This window comes from Alosa pseudoharengus, unplaced genomic scaffold, assembly GCF_046254945.1.
Source record: "Alosa pseudoharengus isolate Yale_2024_CS ecotype anadromous, Long Island Sound unplaced genomic scaffold, YU_APseudo_1.1 YU_APseudo_1.1_scf_21, whole genome shotgun sequence".
NCBI lineage: Eukaryota > Metazoa > Chordata > Actinopteri > Clupeiformes > Clupeidae > Alosa > Alosa pseudoharengus.
In genome coordinates this window covers 5,114,180-5,133,928 of record NW_027468674.1, presented here as the reverse complement: position 1 = coordinate 5,133,928, position 19,749 = coordinate 5,114,180, and the positions used below count along the sequence as shown (strand labels likewise).

The 19,749-nt window shown below is 42.3% G+C and overlaps 1 protein-coding gene across 4 annotated transcripts in view; it reads right to left on the bottom strand.

Annotated features, from left to right (window-relative positions):
* Positions 1-355: 355 nt before the first annotated feature.
* LOC143137493 (NACHT, LRR and PYD domains-containing protein 1 homolog) overlaps positions 356-19,749 on the bottom strand; it is a 61,458-nt gene continuing 42,064 nt past the window's right edge. For 2 of the 4 annotated variants that reach the window (XM_076297721.1, XM_076297724.1), the window contains 5 exons: positions 18,490-18,570; positions 16,606-16,752; positions 9,322-9,480; positions 6,829-6,948; positions 356-4,481 (listed from right to left, as the gene is read on the bottom strand). In XM_076297721.1, the coding sequence (XP_076153836.1) occupies positions 4,082-4,481; positions 6,829-6,948; positions 9,322-9,480; positions 16,606-16,752; positions 18,490-18,570 (907 nt within the window). In that variant the 3' untranslated portion in view covers positions 356-4,081. The remainder of the gene's footprint in view (positions 4,482-6,828; positions 6,949-9,321; positions 9,481-16,605; positions 16,753-18,489; positions 18,571-19,749) is intronic. The other 2 variants (XM_076297722.1, XM_076297723.1) reach the window with 2 other exon arrangements.

Below are 19,749 nucleotides of genomic sequence, written 5' to 3'. Positions count from 1 at the left end.
AGCTTATCTCTCTCTGTACCTGTTGGAGCAGGCTGTGTGGCCTAGCTTGAGCTTATCTCTCTCTGTACCTGTTTGAGCAGGCTGTGTGGCCTAGCTTGAGCTTCTCATCCTGCCATGAGGGAATGGTTCCCTATTTCGTGTTCCTCTGTCTGGTGACTTCTTGTTGACCCCACACTTGCCTACAATTTTGTACTGCTAGTATGTCTGCTCAACTCACTGACCTCCCATACAGTTTGATTATTTAATGATTATTATTTTATTAGTATGTATTTTTCTTACACTTGTTCAAAACACATTTAATTTAAACATAACACACTTATCTTAAACAAAACATTTTAACATTTAAACATTTAAGTCTAAGCAAAATCACTTTTAATTCTAATTTGTTCCACACAGGTTATCTATTATTGCAGCATTCGCACATTTTTATTTGTTTTAGAGCAAGCTGGATTTAAGCAGTTATATGATCAGCAAATCTTGTTTGCATACTATTAGACTTCCCATGGTTCACTGTTTCTGCCCCATTCTACAAACCATATATAAACACTATAACCATAACCATACACACATATATAAACACTATAACCATAACCATACACACATAAACACTATAACCATAGCCATACACACATTGGGAAGAGAACCACATGCAGAGAAATTCAAGGAGAAGATCTGCAGACATGTGTCCCATATGAAGAAAGTATTGAAGTGGAATATAATGTGCCCAAAAGGACAGGGGCAATAGAACTCAGTTACAACAGAACCCAACGTTCTCTATGTTCTCCAGACCATCTCTCCACTGTGTTCCATATTCCATATGTACGGGGTAACCCTTTAAGACCCCACACGTGGAGCAGCCCACACCCAAAACACCATTTTGCCATCAACAAACTATGTCCAAATGTACACTATGTTCATGCTGATCGGGACGGTGCTCAGCAAGACGCAAGGCCAAGCCCGAGGGCAGATGGGTAGCCCAGGTGGGTCCGCAAGACGCAAGACCCAACCCTGAACACAGAACAGGGCCCCGCCAGGCGCAAGGGCCAGCACTGTGACCAGGGGCCACCCAGGTTGGCCCGCAAGACGCAAGCCAACCAAGAGAAGGGGGCTCTCAGCTTTACTGCGGAGCCACGGCTAGCACAGGCTGGGCAGAGGAGGGGCTGGCTGCCACATTCAGACAGTAGTGTCAGAACTACCTGCTCACAGTAGCAGTGACACACGGGAGACCACACACCGCTTGTTACCTTAAATCCAAAGTCATTCATTAAAACATTAACTTATACCATGAAAACATCATTTACATAAATAAGTGTATCAAGTCAGTAAACGAGAAGCAAGAGAAAGCTAATAAAAAGTGTAGTGCAGATCAGTAAAGTGTAGACTATGTGTCAGCTATGAAGCAGCCATGCCACGCGTCGAATGCGCCCCAACCCCGGAGGGGCAGGTGCCGAAAGAGTGTAGGCCTCCTGGATGGTGTCCACAACCCAATGGGACAGCTGGGATTACCACAGAGGCTGTCCCAAGCACCAAGGGTCAAAGCATACGAAGACCCTGCTTGACCTCCGTAGAGGCTGAGTATGCCGCATGTACTCAGACAGAGCCCAGACCGGGCAAATTGCCAGCTGATCTGCTGCCGAGGCCGGGAGAGAGCGCAGCTTCACTGACTGGGACAGGTGGAGGTCAGTCAGGACGTTGGGTAGAAAGGCTGGGTTGGGGCGAAGAGCCACTGTGAAAGCATCAGACGAAAAGGTGCAGCAGTCGCTTGGTAGGTGGGGAATGAGCGACGCCGCTGGCCGCTTGTTCAGGTCAGTGTGAATAGCGAGGAGGCCAAAGCTACCCGTGGGCTCAGGAAACAGCGCTGCAATTCCCAGTGACCGGAGCACCAAGCTGCAGGGCTCCTGCAGATAGACTCCTGCGTGGACGCAACATCATACCGCCGAGAGCCGGACACCGGCTTAAGAAGCTGGAACGGATAGTTCACTTGCTTATAGCTGACCCAAGCCTGCCAAGCAAGGATTCCCCAACAACGCGTGAGCCGCGGGTTACACGTGCACAATACATTGCCGAGGGATTTCACAACCTTCAAGCCAAAGAGGAGAATGGAAAGGCTACAACAATCCAGGGAGGCTGCCCGTAGACAGACGTCCAAGGTAAGTGGACTGAAAGCTGTAGTCCGACTTGCACACAAACCTTCCTAACACGTAACAGCGGAGATCAAACAACCAGTGATTACACGCCAACACAGGTGTTTTATAGGTGCGGGTGTAGGCGTGTCCGGGCGAGCTGGTGTGTCTTAAAGCCTGTCCACGGTCCTTGGCAGGTGGGGGGTCATTCCCCCCTACAGTGTACATATGGAATATGTAACGGAGTGGAGAGATGGTCTCCAGACAATAGAGAACAGAAACATCAGGACATAAACTAATCATGATCATACAAATCTAAAGTTCTGAATCCAATACTCTCAGTGCTGTGACATACAAATCTAAAGTTCTGAATCCAATACTCTCAGTGCTGGGACATACAAATCTAAAGTTCTGACTCCAACACTCAGCTCTGGGACATACAAATCTAAAGTTCGGAATCCAACACTCTCAGCTCTGGGACATACAAATCTAAAGTTCTGAATCCAATACTCTCAGCTCTGGGACATACAAATCTAAAGTTCTGAATCCAACACTCTCAGCTCTGGGACATACAAATCTAAAGTTCTGAATCCAACACTCTCAGCTCTGGGACATACATACAAATCTAAAGTTCTGAATCCAATACTCTCAGTGCTGTGACATACAAATCTAAAGTTCTGAATCCAATACTCTCAGTGCTGTGACATACAAATCTAAAGTTCTGAATCCAATACTCTCAGTGCTGTGACATACAAATCCAAAGTTCTGAATCCAATACTCTCAGTGCTGTGACCAGTGTTGGGAGTAACGGCGTTTAAGTATAACGGCGTTACTAACGGCGTTAATTTGTCAATAACGGAGTAATCTAATTAATTACTTTTTACAACGTTACAACGCCGTTAACGTTACTGGACGTTAAATGCGGTGCGTTACTTACTTTGCATTGATTAAATAAACTGTGTAATCCGAACGCACCCCTGGCTCACAGCTAGTGAGGAGGTGGGTTAATAACGACGTAAGTGATTATGATTGGCTAAGGCAGAGTCATGTTTCATGATAGCCAATCAGAGCCAGTGTTTTTACACACTTGCCAGCACACGCGCCACACACACACGCAACAGCTAAAGTAGAGATTCGATGAAACAGCAGAGGTCAGGAGCAATCCGATGAAAAGTTGGCATTTTCAAGGTGGAGATATAAGCACTACTTCAAATTCATTGTGGTCAAAGGCAAGAACGTTCATGTAATGTGTAGGCTACATTATGTCCAGGAGCGAAGACTTTGTCGACATCCGTTGTGAGCAACTCTTATTTAATGAGGCATCTCACACACGCATCCAAGCTAGTGGCCAAAAACACCGATAGCCTACCTCCACCACAGATGATAGCTCGCCATCCACTAGCAAAGAAGGACTCGGAGCAAAGTTCTCCAAGCAGCAAAAGCTAGATCTTTCTGCCTCAAAAACCTATGACACAGGCTGAAGTCAACCGTAGGTCTGTCGATGTGCAATATCTTGAATTTTCCCTTGGGGATCAATAAAGTATCTATCTATCTAATAAATATAGAAAGGTATGTAGCCTACAAACACCTGTCTGTTCTACTAATTTCAACTGGCTTTTCAAAACTGCTCAAAAAATCCAAATTCTTTGACATATAGCAACTTTTTTTTTAACAGTAACGCAAATAGTTACTTTCCCTGGTAACGAGTTACTCTTATCATAGAGTAATTCAGTTACTAACTCAGTTACTTTTTGGAACAAGTAGTGAGTAACTATAACTAATTACTTTTTTAAAGTAACGTTCCCAACACTGGCTGTGACATACAAATCTAAAGTTCTGAATCCAATACTCTCAGTGCTGTGACATACAAATCTAAAGTTCTGAATCCAACACTCTCAGTGCTGGGACATACACATCTAAAGTTCTGAATCCAACACTCTCAGTGCTGGGAGGGCAGATCACAGTAAAACACATTTCTTCTTTTTCTTCTTGTGCTTCTGCTGGTTGTGTTGGACTGCTGCAGCTCGCTCTTCTGCTGCCATCTCTTCATCAGTTTGGAGACGTGAGGAAGATCCCTCCCTCTCTCTTCCATTTACCCCAGAGCCTCCTTCACCCTCCTCTTCCCCACTCTCCTCTTCCTCACCATCCTCTTCCTCATACCCCTCTTCCTCACTCTCATGTTCCTCACCCTCCTCTTCCTCACCCCCCTCTTCCTCACTCTCCTCTTCCTCACTCTCCTCCTCTCCTCTTTTCTCAGTGTAGGACTCTCCCTCCATTCTAATCGTCCACAGTTCATTACAGCTAAGGTTTCTGTCCTTAAACTCAGTGCACTTCTCAGTGGCTTTACAGCAGCGCTTCCTGTGGGTTTAAGAACCAGAGAGAGTCACACACACACACACACACACACAGTTAATCAGTTCACATATTAAAGGTGAGATCCTCAATAGACGAGAGCAGTAGCTTTTATTTGGTCTCTTCATGCTGTAATCGCAGACTGCTGCTGCAGGTGGGGTCCGTTATAAAATAAAATCATGATTATAATTCGGTATAACTCATTAAAACTCTATAATAACATCAACAGCAAAATGGAATCACATTTGTGTGACCATTTCAACTTCCTTGTAATGTTTACTCAGCAACTTGTTCTACGGTCTGTTTTATATGTTTTGTGTTTAATGGTTTGTGTGTTGTATGTCATGTGGTGGTCTACAAAGTGTGAAGGATGTCCTGCCTCCTAGACTGTAAACCTAGTTTCACATTTGTGTGACCATTTCAACTTTCTTATAATGTTTACTTACTGTTGTCTCAGGAACTGAAACATGGAATTCAATACCATGTGAGTGTATTTTGTTCATGCAGACCAGATAACATGCCCTGTCTGTCCAACACTTTGTATCTGTTGACCCTTTATGCAGGTAGCCGATATCGCTCAGTGAATTAAATGCTTTGTGCATGTTTTGATTTTTAGTCATTGGCAGGTTTAGCAACATGACGATGCCCATTATGCTGTTCCTGTGGTTTTAGATGCAGTACCTCAGTATGACCACTAGAGGGTAGTGTTTGCCACTGAAAGAGAGTGGGTTTGTGAATACAGTATTACTGAAAATGGATGGAATAGAGTTGTAATTTGAAAAGCTGTGTGTTTGTTTCACATTGAATTTAAATTATTTTTTAATATTTGGCCTCATTTATCCCAAAATATAATTTAGCATCCCATACCTGTGGTTCATTTAGTTTTTTCATAACGCTTAATTGTCTTGTTGCATTCTAGTTATTGTACTAACTAGTGCAGTGCCCGTTCAAACATGCTATTCCTGTAGCCCAAATACATGCCTTGTTAATACATAATTCCAACATAAAACATAATTCCAGGTAAGCATTCAATAATGAATACAGATAATATAAGTAAGGGATAATGTATAGAACGCCGGTCATTATTGGGAAAATAAGTCCCGACAGGGCGAACCGGACCCCGACGCGCAGCCTAGTCTTTTTGTTACCGTTCATTGTGGCATTTGCTGAGAAACAAATAGTTCGCAACAACACACGATGAACTTGAATCAAACATTCACAGCTGATCCACCGTCTGCTTTCACTTTTGAATGAAGTTCCAGTCCTTGCGTAGGGATATGAAAGACGTATCAGAAGCACAAAACCCGTTGCCATTGACAACGTCAATTATATGTTTGCAGCGGTAATTACATGAAAATATTTTACCGTTGAACTTTGGGAAATCCCATTCAAACCGACGAAGCGTTTTACTTGCCTTGTGAAGAGCTGTGTAATAATAATATAATAAAAAGGTAAGTGAGCAGAATTTTAGCATGGCTGCATATGATATTTTTTACAAATCAAAATGACATAATCCTAACAGCTTTTTTGAGTCAAGGCTATATGCTTAGCCTATTGAATAACTTGATGATAGAGAAAACAAACCATTTTGTGGAATGATGCATCATCATATGAAATTTGCAACGGTGTGACTCAAAAACAGTCTCTGGTGGCCTAGTGACATCACACTCTGTCTGCCACTTGTTGCTTGTCACTGGTTATGCTTTGCATGTGTGGCATTCTGAGACGTTCTTTAATTCCGGACCATTATCGCTTGTTTCAATTTAGGACCTTGCAGTTGGAATTGTCGTTTGCTTATTTAAAGTCTAAAGACAGTCCAAAGTAGCCTGGGCTATTTTGAAGAGCCACTGCATACCTGTGTTTTGGCGTGATGTTGCAAAATCCGCAGTCATTTTATGCAAGCAAACCGCATACAGGGCGGTCTTTATTGTTAAGGTCAGACATGTTAACACATCTTGCACTCACTTAACCTTTTACCCGTGTAACCTACACTGATCCAGTTCTGCCAAAGCCCTGCTTCCATCCTCACTGGCAGTTTACAGTACAGTGCTGTGTGGGAGGGGGAGTGGCTAGCGACGAAAGCCCATGTGTGCTTCTTTTACCGATATATTTAACGTCATCTTTTGCATTTCTTATTCAAACAACATAGCAAGACACGGTCAGCGAGATATGCATGCCACAGACATCCGCACACACAGACGCTTCTTGCTTTATACATAGATAGTAATTTCATATTTCATCTCCGTGCCATTTTATATGCAGAGAGGCCCTTTGATATGAGAGATTTAAATTTTTATCCAGTGATGTGCGAGTCCATTCATAAAGCACCAACAACTAAACTGTGTAAAATTACCCTGTAAGTTTGATGGTGCAGTCTGGACGCCTCTGAGCCTCCTGCAGTAAGCAGATCCCCTCCTCCAGCAACAAACCTTCTTCCTCCTCCAAACTCTCATCATAAACAGCGGTTTTAAACCTGTTGAATGAAACACACCTTATCAGGTAAAAACTCAGACTCACAGGTGACTGATCACAGGTTTGTACACAGCATGAAGGTCAATAACCTGACCTCCTGTAGACTGGGACAGGCGTGGACGAGGGAGAGGATCCTGATCCAAAACTCCCAACGGCGCCTCTTTCAGAGTGTTCAGAGTGGCTTCTATTAGTGTACTGTGTGTGATGAGAGGTGGGGGCAGCACCCCTCACCCCAAAACTAATCCATTGATGGACAAACACCAGCAGCACAGGAACTCACCAAATTACATGTCTGACATCATCATGACACTAGTCTCTAAAGAGTTTAAACTCATTTCACATCATGAACGTTGATAACTGCTACATGACTGTGGACGTGAAGGCTACGTTCAGAGGATATAGTGAGTGTCTCATAGCATGCTAACTATGTTACTTAGCTAACTTAGCTAATCATTTTTAACAGTTTTGCTAACTATGCTAACTAGCATGCTAACATGTTAGCATGCTAACTATGTTAACCATGTTACTTAGCTAACTTAGCTAATAATTTTTAGCAGTTTTGCTAAAAATGCTAACTAGCATGTTAACATGCTAGCATGCTAACTATGCTAACCATGTTACTTAGCTAACTTAGCTAATCTTTTTTAACAGTTCTGCTAAAAATGCTAACTAGCATGCTAACATGCTAGCATGCTAACTATGCTAACCATGTTACTTAGCTAACTTAGCTAATCATTTTTAACAGTTTTGCTAAAAATGCTAACTAGCATGCTAACATGCTAGCATGCTAGCATACTAATATGCTAACCATGCTAACTAGCTACAGTGGGTAGGAGTCATAGTTGATGACAAGTAACAGTTACAATGGCTGAGCAGTTAAAAAGTTCAGTAGTTTAAAGGGTTAAATTGTTTAACAGTGAAATATTGTAGTGAGGACTTTTATTTTGAAACAGTTTTTGGCAGAGGAAGCAGTTGAACAGGATGTGTAGTCTTAATAGGGCCAGTTTGTATGCTTAAAGCCTGAGACTGGCAGTTGATGCAGGTGGCCCGAACACCTGCCATAGGATTCTAATTGCTTAACGGCCGTATTGTGATGTCATAATCATAATGTTAAGTCTATGGGGAAATTTTGAGTAGTTTTTAATTAATAGTTTAAAAATTATAAAAGTTACAAAGATGAAAAATACAAAGCCCACATGTCCTAAGTAAGACCTACGCAACGCAGTTTGAATGAAGTTTCTACGTTAAATGGTTGAAGCTGCATTAACTGCGTTAGAAGAAGAAGAATAAGAAGAAGAAGAAGAAGAAGAAGCCTAGGAAGAACAGTACAGTGCATTTTCATGCACTGTAATGAGAATGAGAATGAGAATGAGAATGTGTCTCAGGAATGTGAATGAGAATGAGAATGTGTCTCAGGAATGAGAATGAGAATGTGTCTCAGGTGTAGTACAGAGACACCTGGAAGGTCCAGTATTCTTGGCTACAGTTCCATCAGATTGTGTTTATAGTATTTGCAGTGCAGGTCAGTCTCATCATTTATTTTCATGTGAGTGTGTTTTTGTGTTCAGATCTCACCTAGTGTATTCAGCTTACCTCCCTGTTATCTGTTATTGACCAACAGTGGACATATCTGATTGTATTTTCTTTAGAACATCAGTAATTATGATATTATAAATAGGGCTGTCAAAATAACTGATTCATTTCGATTAATTAATTTGAGAAAAAATAACTGATTAAAAAAAATAACGCAGATTAATCGATTCTGTATGACCTTTGACCCCGAGCCATTCTAGTCAGTAACCATTAGACTGTAAAATGAAGGAGAGAGAAGAAAATGTGCTGCCTAGATCATTGATTGGAACATTTACTTTTAAAAAACAGCCTGATGTTGATAAAAATAAAGTGCCAATTAAAATAAAGCGCTCTGCAATGTCACCAGAGTTTGTCAACTCTAAAGTCGGACATCAATGCAAAGAAATAGTGTTGACATTCAGGGGAGTGTTAATTTATTTTCATTGTGTCCCCTAGGTTATATCTGTGGCCTGAAATGCCTTGTATGAAAAAAAAAAAACGTCTTCCCGAAGCACTTTTGAATTGATTTCCTCATAGCATATTAGGTCATATCATAGATTATTATGGCCATTATTTCCTAGGGTAACGGTGAAAATAATAATAGAAGAGTTTTTGAACTTTAATTTCACTAATGCTGATTATTTAATGATTCATTTGAATTTAAATATTTAAAATACTTTCACAGCAAAAATTATATATGCGATTAATTTAGATTAATTAATCACAGAGTATGTAATTAATTCGATACATTTTTTAATCTAATTATAAAACTATAAAAAAATGTATAAAAGGTGTCTCTTACTCTGCTCTCTTTAGACTGGGGCAGGTGTGGATGAGTTGGAGGATCCTGGTGGCCCAGATCTCAGTCAGGCAGCTCACTTCCAGACTCACCCCCTTCAGATCAGGCAGAGAGGCCAGCCAGGACAACAGAGCATCCACACACTCATTATGCTGTAGACTCCTACACACACACACACACACACACACACACACACACACACACACAGAGTGGTCTTAGAAAACACATCATAAGGAACCCAGGGTTACCACATGATCATTGTGATCGGGATGGCGTTGCGGTGATGGAAACAGGAGACAGTGGTGATGTTTCTCAAAAATAGCCAGGTTTTATTTCCACCTTAGCAGCTGAGCATTGATGGATCAGTATGGAGAAATCGGAAAAATTAAATAAAAAACAAACAAACTCCAAACAAAAATCTCAAATCAATCACTAAACTCTCAAAACATATCACAATTAACTTTGACCACCCTCTTCAATTATGGGGTAAACTGCTGCAAATCACAAAACGAGTTTTAGGCCTATAAGCAGGGGCAATCACTTGCTCACCTCAGACCATTCTACCTCCTTCTGCCCTCAACCCTAGTCCCACCAGAAAATGTAACTCTGCCGACTAAACCAATGCACAATCAATCAATCAATCAATTAACAAAACGCATCTTCTCTATATAAATATCCAATAATACATTCCATACCATAAAACCCAGTTTCATAACAAGGCAATCCTATTATCTAATTTCATAACCTAATACACATCATAAATAACCAGAACGTCCCAAACACCCCTCTTGCCCTGCACACTTGACCTCTGCTTGTGCAGTACGTCACACTCCACGAACGTATAATGTTCCTTGCGACTTTCCGTCGGGTCTTTTCTCAGTCCCCAGACCAGGAAGCGCTATTGTCCGGCACAATGAAAAGTTTGCTGAATGTCCGTGTTCCCTCAACCTTCAGTTGGCCAACCTGAAATAGTGATGGGACAACCGACTCTTATACGCAAGTCGGTTCAACCGGACGGTCGTTGGTTGGCCTACCGAGTTAATAGATTCGGTCACCGGTTCGCGCGACGGGGGGGAAGGGTTTATATCGCGCGTTACTTCTCCATGTCTCTGAAATTAGCTGACATACACACTCATATTGACCTACACTAGACTCAAGCACTGCCCATGGTTAGCCTACATTCGGTCTTGTTCAGTAGTCAGCTGTGCGCGCGGTCTCCTCGTGAGCCTACCAATAGCCTATTCACTTCTAACATTTAACTTAACTACCAAGATAACATAGCCTATGTCATATAATATTTCCCCCCTTTGTAATTTAGGATATGAATTTCAATGAACAATTCCAAGATGCACGAAACATAAAGGCTTTTGGGATCAGCTGATAACTCAACTTACCAAGAACCTAGACACCCGTTTGATTATTCATGCATTAGCACGGTTACGGTCTCTAACCTGTTGTACAGTCCTCGTGACAGCCTACCTACCAACAAACATCTCATTTAACATAACTACCAAGATAACATGACGTGTATTTGTATTTTATATCCATCGGTAATGTAGCCTATGAACCTCTATGTAGGCTACACAATCACCTAAGATGCACGAGAAATAAATAGGTTTCTGCGATCGGTTGATAACTCAAACTTGTGATAACACCCGTTTGATTAGACTCATACCTCGGTTACGGTCTCCTTCAGTAGCCTGACAAGATAAAGGGTACAGCGGTTCTGCACGGTTACATTCGGTCTCATTCTGTCTCCTCGTGACAGCCTGCAGCCTACAGTCATTCACTTCTAAGCATTTATTTAACATGACTACTAAGATATCATTAGGCCTATGTGTATTTGTAGGTATGTGATATAATACTTTCCCATCGATAACATTTCCATGAACATAAGCATTTAGTTTGCACTAGAAAGGCTTATGTGATCGGTTGATTACAACTTGCCGAGAACTGTTTGACTCGTGTGGCAGCCACGGTTACGAGGCCCGGAGAACCTAGCGAACTGTTTGACTCGTTTGACAACCACGGTTATGAGGCCCAGAGCCATACAGGCTCATCATAGTTTGACTGATTAGACTACCACTCCAGTAGAGGCGCTAATACGCGATACGATGAAAGAGTAGCGACGAGAACACTCGAGCATAGGGTGACCAGATGAGATTGGCTGAAATTCGGGACGCTTTTTTTTTTTTCGCGGGCTACACAGCGAATTTTCAAACCTGTACCAAAACACATTTTTATTCAAACATCAAGTCTGCCTCAAAATCAGACCTTTCAGAATAAGGATAATAGCCTAACGCTAATAACAAGCCTTGCCAAAATTATGGGTCATTAAGTAAGAATACAAAATAATTGTTAGATTAAGTAGATTATGTTAAAATGACATGGACATTAGGCCGAACTTCTGACGTATTTTTTTTGCACACACGCTGGCTCTGCCTGCTGCGCTGCCTGCACATTCAATGTCCTCGGCTTCGCGAAATCAGTGCATATTCGCGACTAATTATAGAACGTCAAAAAGAAACAAAGTAGCCGGGCTGCATCCAGACACTTAGCTGCCGTCGGGGGCTGCATGCAGTCGACTCAACCTCTCTACGGACAGTTTTTAATGTTTATCAGAAAATAACTACTTAGTATTCCGATTGAGTATAATTTTCGGGACAATTAGGGCAGGATTCGGGATTCGGGACAACTGCTTGGATATCGGGACTGTCCCGAATTTTTCGGGACGTCTGGTCACCCTACTCGAGCACAGCCAATCAAGCCAGCATTGCTCTGTATGTGAAAACAAATGATGTTAGGAACACTGAGTCGGTTTTTGACGTTTGGCACTCGATTCTCCCGGCTCAGTGACACGAACCGGGTTATTTAACCGACACTTCGGTCAGTTCGTCAACACTACCCTGAAAGTAAGGCTGATAATTAATATTGTCCCGTATGCGTTTGTGTTTTGCAGTTGCCGTTGCACCCATGCTGGGTGCCGTTCGTGTTCATGTGTGCAAATAAAGTGTGTTTGTAAAACACGTTGTCCGTTCTTTGGATTTAGCTCCCGTATGAAATAAACTGTAGCCGTAACGGGCAGCCGCACCGTTACAATCATCATGCTCTTTAATCCTACACACACTGTAACAAATACACAAACTAAAGATTTGTCACTTTTAAAATGAACTAGAAGCTGAAACCATGAGCAATGAAATGTTATTGACTTTGTTTTCAATGTTGCTTTGTATTTAAATATGTTATGCTGCCCCTTTATGAAACACACAAGTTGTAGGCTGGGAGGTGGGTTGGTCTGATAGACGGACCAATGAAGAGAGACTGACAAGTTTTTGAATGAAAGAGCGCCGCAGGTAGAGATGACAGGTGGGAGTAAATGGGGACAGGTTACCTGGGAAGACGCTGTTACTTTTTTTCCAATCGTATTTTTTGGGATTACTATTTTTTGGTGGACAACGTGGACTGTTTTTGGAGCGCAATCAAAACCGCAATCGTCTTTTCCACTTTATGGATTAAACGCGTCGGACTGGGCATTTTCCTGAATATCGTAAACTCAAACAAGGCTGCGGTGAGGCAAAGACTTTCTTTTTTCTTTATTTCTGAAGCAGGCGGATGCCGCACATGGACTGAGATTGTAAGAGACTGATTATTTGTCCTCGTTGAACTGTTGTGAAATTGTGTAAATTGTTTGTTGTGATTGTTTGTCGGGGTGCAGGGACCAAGCCGGCTGTGGGAGGGGAGGGTGGTTTAAAAGCTGTTTTTGACTGAAAGGGGGAGATTATTTGTTAAATATTTATGGTGTTAATACACGGTGAACGAACATTGAGTTTTTGTTTTTGTATTCATTCCATCATCGATCAAGAAGTGCTGGGTGTTTGTGCGCCGCCGTGCGCAACATATGTTGATAAAGGAACCGCGAATCCAATTGAGCGTTATGTAATAAAACCTTATCATAAAGGACGAGGGGAACATTCGAACATACACACACGCGCGCACACACACACACACACAGAAACAGAAACACACAAAAAGGAACCCAGTGTTACCAGATGCTGATTATGCTCTTGACACACACACACACACACACACACACACACACACACACACACACACACACACACACACACACACACACACACACACACACACACACACACACACACACACACACACACACACACACACACACACACACACACACACACACACACACACACACACACACACACACACACACACACACACACACACACACACACACTATTGGGGCAGCCGTGGCCTACTGGTTAGCGCTTCGGACTTGTAACCGGAGGGTTGCCGGTTCGAACCCCGACCAGTAGGCCATGGCTGAAGTGCCCTTGAGCAAGGCACCTAACCCCTCACTGCTCCCCGAGCGCCGCTGTTGTTGCAGGCAGCTTACTGCGCCGGGATTAGTGTGTGCTTCACCTCACTGTGTGCAGTGTGTTTCACTAATTCACGGATTGGGATAAATGCAGAGACCAAATTTCCCTCACGGGATCAAAAGAGTATATACCGTATTTTCCGGACTATAAGTCGCTCCTGAGTATAAGTCGCATTAGTCAAAAAATGCGTCATGAACAGGAAAAAAACATATATAAGTCGCACTGGACTATAAGTCGCATTTATTTAGAAATGTATTTCACAAAATCCAAAACCAAAAACAGAGACTATGTAACTGGATTATTGAGGCCAAAAAGATTAATGTTAATGAAGACAAAGGAGTGAAGGCAGCCAAGAGGAGGTAAGGTCATTGCAAAGCAAAAGATTCACTGAAAGAAAATACCATGTGGTACACCAAAATGTATCTAAAATGTGGAGAATACAATGCAATCAAACATTGTGGGCGATGTGGAGTCACAGGCTGGCAGCAGATTAAATGCTCACAAGAGAGAAAAAGATGCAGTTTTAGACGTGACTGAAGCAAGCCAGGCGATAGGCCTATAGGCCCGACGGTAATTGTAAAGCAATTTACAAAAGATTCACTGAACAAAAATGCTGATATGATACATGAAATTTTTCCAAAAAATGTGGAGAATGCAATGCAATCAAGCATTTTGGGCGATGTGGAGTCACAAGCTGGCAGCAGATTAAATGCTCACGATAGAGAAAAAGACGTTTTTAAAAGGATGTGACCGAAGCTGAGACAAGCCAGGCAATAGGCATATAGGCCCGACGGTAATTGTAAAGCAATTTACAAAAGATTCACTGAACAAAAATGCTTATATGGTACATGAAAATGTAGCTAAAAATGTGGAGAATGCAATGCAATCAAGCATTTTGGACGATGTGGAGAGACAAGCCGGCAGCAGATTAAATGCTCGAGAGAGAAAAATATGCGGTTTTAAAAGGACGTGCAGACCGAAGCTGCAGCAAGCAGGTGATATTTAGAAATTTATTTCACAAAATCCAAGACTAAGAACAGACAGACTATGTAACTGAACACATTGAGGCCAAAAATATTGAGAATTCTACAGGGAATCTTGAAGACGAAGGAGTGAATAGTGGCAAGAGGCAAGCCGAAGGCTGCTGACAAGTGCCCGACGCTATTGTAAAGCAATTTACAAAAGATTCACTGAACAAAAATGCTGATGTGGTACATGGAATTTTAGCTAAAAATGTGGAGAATGAAATGCAATCAAGCATTTTGGACGATATAGCGTATTGAGACAAGCTGGCAGCAGAACAAATGCTCGCTGAGAGAGCGAGAGAAAAAAAGATGCGCATTTAAAACCAGGGCCTAAATTTCAGCGCGGGAGTGCGCATAAATTATTACTAAGTATTGAGCATACTAATAAAAGTACTGCAACGCTAGCCATCATAATGCGAGAAATTCCCACACATTTTACAGCGCTGTCTGACGTTAATCTAATAATGGAGCGGCCTGAAAGCCGACCAACTCTGACTTCAATTGAACCCCATGCAGAGACACACACACGCACGCGCAGGACCACTTTGGGGGTGCCTCTCTCTCTTTGCTCTCTCTCTCTCTCAGCAGGATTTGTCACCGCTAAAGTAAAATTATTATAGCCTATTACGTGCTTCTACATCAACCGCTATCGACAGGAAAGGAAAACAAACGTTTATCGATCAGGAACCGCAAACACAGAAGCATGACAGCCTATAATATAACGCGAGAGAACATGGATGTGTTCTCCATTTGAGGAACGTTATAATCGATTGCGGACGTGAACAGACAGCTACAGACACGGAGCGCATAGTAGGCCTACTTTCACTTTCTGTGTGTATTCACGTGAAAGATAATTAGTAGCAAAACAGCGATCAAATATTACATGGCAGTGAGTTTTGTTTTCAAATGTTTTCATGCATGTCCAGATAACGGGTGAGGAATGTTTAGGGACAGACTATCGTGAATCCTGAATTTATGGCTGGGCAAAGCACAGCACCTTTATTTGGACCATGGCTTGTAGCCTATTCGAGTCAGCTATAGGCCTTCATTTCTTGTGTTTTACTGTGAGACATAGGCCTATACTTTTCGTTTGGAGCAGCATACCGGTAGGCTATCAATGGCATTGGGTCACTATTAAGTTTCATGTATGAAAGAGTGTCGGGATGTCCATCCGCTTATTGCGAGATAAGGCATCCGCTTTCATTCATTCATGGAACGTGTGCTGTGCTGCAAGGGAAACCTTATTCCGTATAGCCAAAGAGGTCTAAGAATTTTGTTATTTTTTAAATTATGCATGATTTACTTTTTTATAAAATTCATAGGCTGATGCCTGGCAGCAACAATTGTGTTTAAATGTAGGTTAACCTGGGGCTGCGTGCTACTGGTAGCTTGAGAGCAATGTGTTGGAGACTCATGGTGTAGGACAATGACTTCGTTGGCAACAATATTAAACCAACCAACAATATAAATTATTAAGAAGAGCTATTTTATGACTTAAATTGAAACAAAATTATACTGGCTTTTATTTGTCCGAATCTGAGGCCCAGCTATAAATAGAATCCCGGCAGTAATTTGAGGATTTAAGTATGCACGTGTGTTTCACAACTTGTGCATTTGAGAGCGCTCTCTCAAGGCTGTAGACGATTAAGTTTTATGTAGGGTTCATGTCAGTTAATATAAATTAACATTTAAAAACATGTTCAATTATATAATTTTTTTCATATATAAGTCGCACCTGATTATAAGTCGCAGGACCAGCCAAACTATGAAAAAAAGTGTGACTTATAGTCCGGAAAATACGGTATACATACTATACTATACACACACACACACAAACCCATAAAAAAACTATTTCTCACTTGTCTGTGAAACGTCTCAGCTGATGGAAACTGTGGAGGATCTCCCTCAGTATGATGTCAGAGATATGTGAGGGGAACAGCAGATCTAGATCCAGTCCAGAGGTTTCAGATTCAGGAGAGGAATCTCCATAGTGGAGAATCTCCAGCCTGAAGGGAAGGGAAGGAATATAAGACTGACCATTTCCATGCTCACACTGTTGTGTTCCTTGAATTCAATTACGCTTGAGTCAGTCAACTGTGTTCCGAACATGCTCTCACTTTATTTCCTCTCCCTTAAAGGAACACGCCACCCAATGTCAGTAGTAATATATGTTCTTACCTTAACTTTCACGAGTTGAGTCATACCTCTCCCGTGTCCGTACGTGCACTCAAACGCTCTGGTGCGCGGCTGGACTGTGTTAGCTACATTTTCATGTACCACATCAGCAATTTTGTTCAGTGAATCTTTTGTAAATTGCTTTACAATTACCGTCGGGCCTATTGCCTGGCTTGCCTCAGCTTCGGTCACGTCCTTTTACAATTTTATCATTGTAATAAAAAACGCAATTTGCCACATAATTTCAACATGCTCATGGCCTACTAATTAATGCCTATTGTACTTTATTTTTTGCAAAAAGAAAGAAATCCTTGATAAAATAACAAGTCATTCACATTATAGGCTACTTTACACACTGTTATGTCAGGGTGACTGAAAGCCTGTTCTGAAGACTCCCATTCATTTTGACTGCACGAGCGCGTCTTTTTCAGACAGACAGCGCAATTCATTTCAAAGCAATTTACAAAAGATTCACTGAACAAAAATGCTGATGTGGTACATGAAAATGTAGCTAAAAATGTGGAGAATGCAATGCAATCAAACATTTTGGACGATATATTTTCACAAGCTGGCAGAAAAGGCAACAGGCCGATGTGCGTTTTATTTGGAGACTGTTTTGCGAGACAGAGACTGAGTTTGCTGCTGATATTCTGGGGATAGGCTACAACATAGCCAATGTACGACTTTAGCCTTTTAATATATTTGCTGCATTGGATCAGTCTTCCTAGAACAAGCAAGGGCTTTCTAGCCTCACGTCAGCAGCGCTGCATCACCCATATAGCCTACATTAAAACAACCAGCGGATGGTGGACTGGTGCCATTTCTAACATTGGTCAAAAAACTTTGGTGTTGATGGATGGCTGATGGATGATAAGTTTTGCTATGCAGTTATGGTTGAAATAATAGCCCATCAGCGCATCTCTAGTGTGTGTGCCTCTCTCTCGCTCAGAGGGGAGGGAGAGGCTGAGGGTCGATCCAGCATGGATTCTAAACTCTGTGGTGGATAGGATCTACAATTAGGTGTTAACAATACTACTACGCTAGGTCGAACTACTCCCAAGTGCTATTGCGCCACACATTGTAGTTCTCCGGTTTATTCGCTTGGAAAATCGCCACGTTTCATGTTGCGTGGCCGTAGCATTTCTATTAACTACTCGTGCAACTGTATTTAAGTCGGTAAAACGTGGATGTTTTTGATTACTTCTACGCTTAGTTGCCGTCAAAGCCCGCTAGCATAGCAACATGCTAACACAGTCCAGCCGCGCACCAGAGCGTTTGAGTGCACGTACGGACACGGGAGAGGTATGACTCAACTCGTGAAAGTTAAGGTAAGAACATATATTACTACTGACATTGGGTGGCGTGTTCCTTTAAGTCCCACTCCAGCACCTACATACCATTACCATAGCGCCCCCAACAGGACAATGTCATTAATCATTTTACAATATACCACACACACCATACATATTTTTAGTTCTAATTCATACTGACTAAATTTGTTTCCTGTATAATTGTTATTTGGGAAGTGAATTACAATGTAGCTTAATGAGAAAGTGAAAATGACGCACCAGAAATCTTCCTCCTCTCTTCCCATCGCAAGACCAGAACAGAGACTCTCAGCTGTATCAGCCCCCTCCAGTAGGTACACCCTGCCAATCAGAACAGTGAGTCAGGTGAAGCACAGCACAGAGGATCCAAATGCACAGTGTGTCAGATCCTGTGAGCTGATGTGTGAGTGAGGAGCGGAGAGACTCCTCAGCTGTCAGCACAGCTCAGGTAAGCACAGCCTGTCAGGCAGAAAACTGAGACAAGCAAAGCACAGCTACGCTGAACCATCAACAAAGCACAGAGGAACCATATGCACACCGTCCCCCAGTGACATTCACCACATTCATTCATATGATTGGATTGTTACTAGTGGCAGCCTGTTACAGCAGCTCTGATAACGTTTTTGTGTAATTGTCTTTTTTTGTGTGTCTGGTTGTGCTTTCTGTTGGCCAAACACCTCATTTGGTTGATATTCCTCTTGCCGAGTTCACCATGCCAACGGGAATATTGTTTACCTTCGCGACCAGCTGATTGCACTCTCCAAACCCATACTAGTGCCTGGAGCGAGATCCCATATAGCCGGCCAGTTAAAGAGGAGACGAAGAGGATGCAGGGCTGGGGTCATACGGAGAGCGAGGAGGAGAAAATATAAACCTTTTCTTCCCTCGACCGTCATGGGAAATGTCAGGTCCCTTGCCAACAAGATGGACGAGCTTGGAGTGCTGACGAGGCTACAGCGGGAGTATCGGGAATGCAGTGTTGTGTGTTTGACCGAGACATGGCCGCAGGAACTTATTCCAGACTCAAACGTCACTGTTTCAGACTTTTAGATTGTGCGGGCGGACAGAGATCACAGACAGAGCAGTAAGAAGAAAGGAGGGGGGCTTGCTGTGTACATCAACAACAGATGGTGTAACCCTGGACATGTCCATGTGAAGGAGAGATTCTGTAGCCCTGACATCGAGCTGTTAGCCGTGAGTTTGCATTTTTAAAAAGGCGATGCAGCGTTTATATCTACTTAGGAAGTTGAACTCATATGGGGTCAGCAAGGAAATTTTAGAGACTGTGCACAGGAGTCTGATTGAGAGTGTGCTGACATTTGATATGTATACTTGGTTTGGAAACCTGGGGGTTAAGAACAGAAACAAGCTATCCAGAATTGTTAAGCTGGGCAGTAAAATAGTTGGTAAAGGCCAGAGACAATTGGCAGACATATATGCTACACACATGAGACGTAAGGCCCAGCATTATTATCTACCGAGGGAGTTCATGTGTGCCAT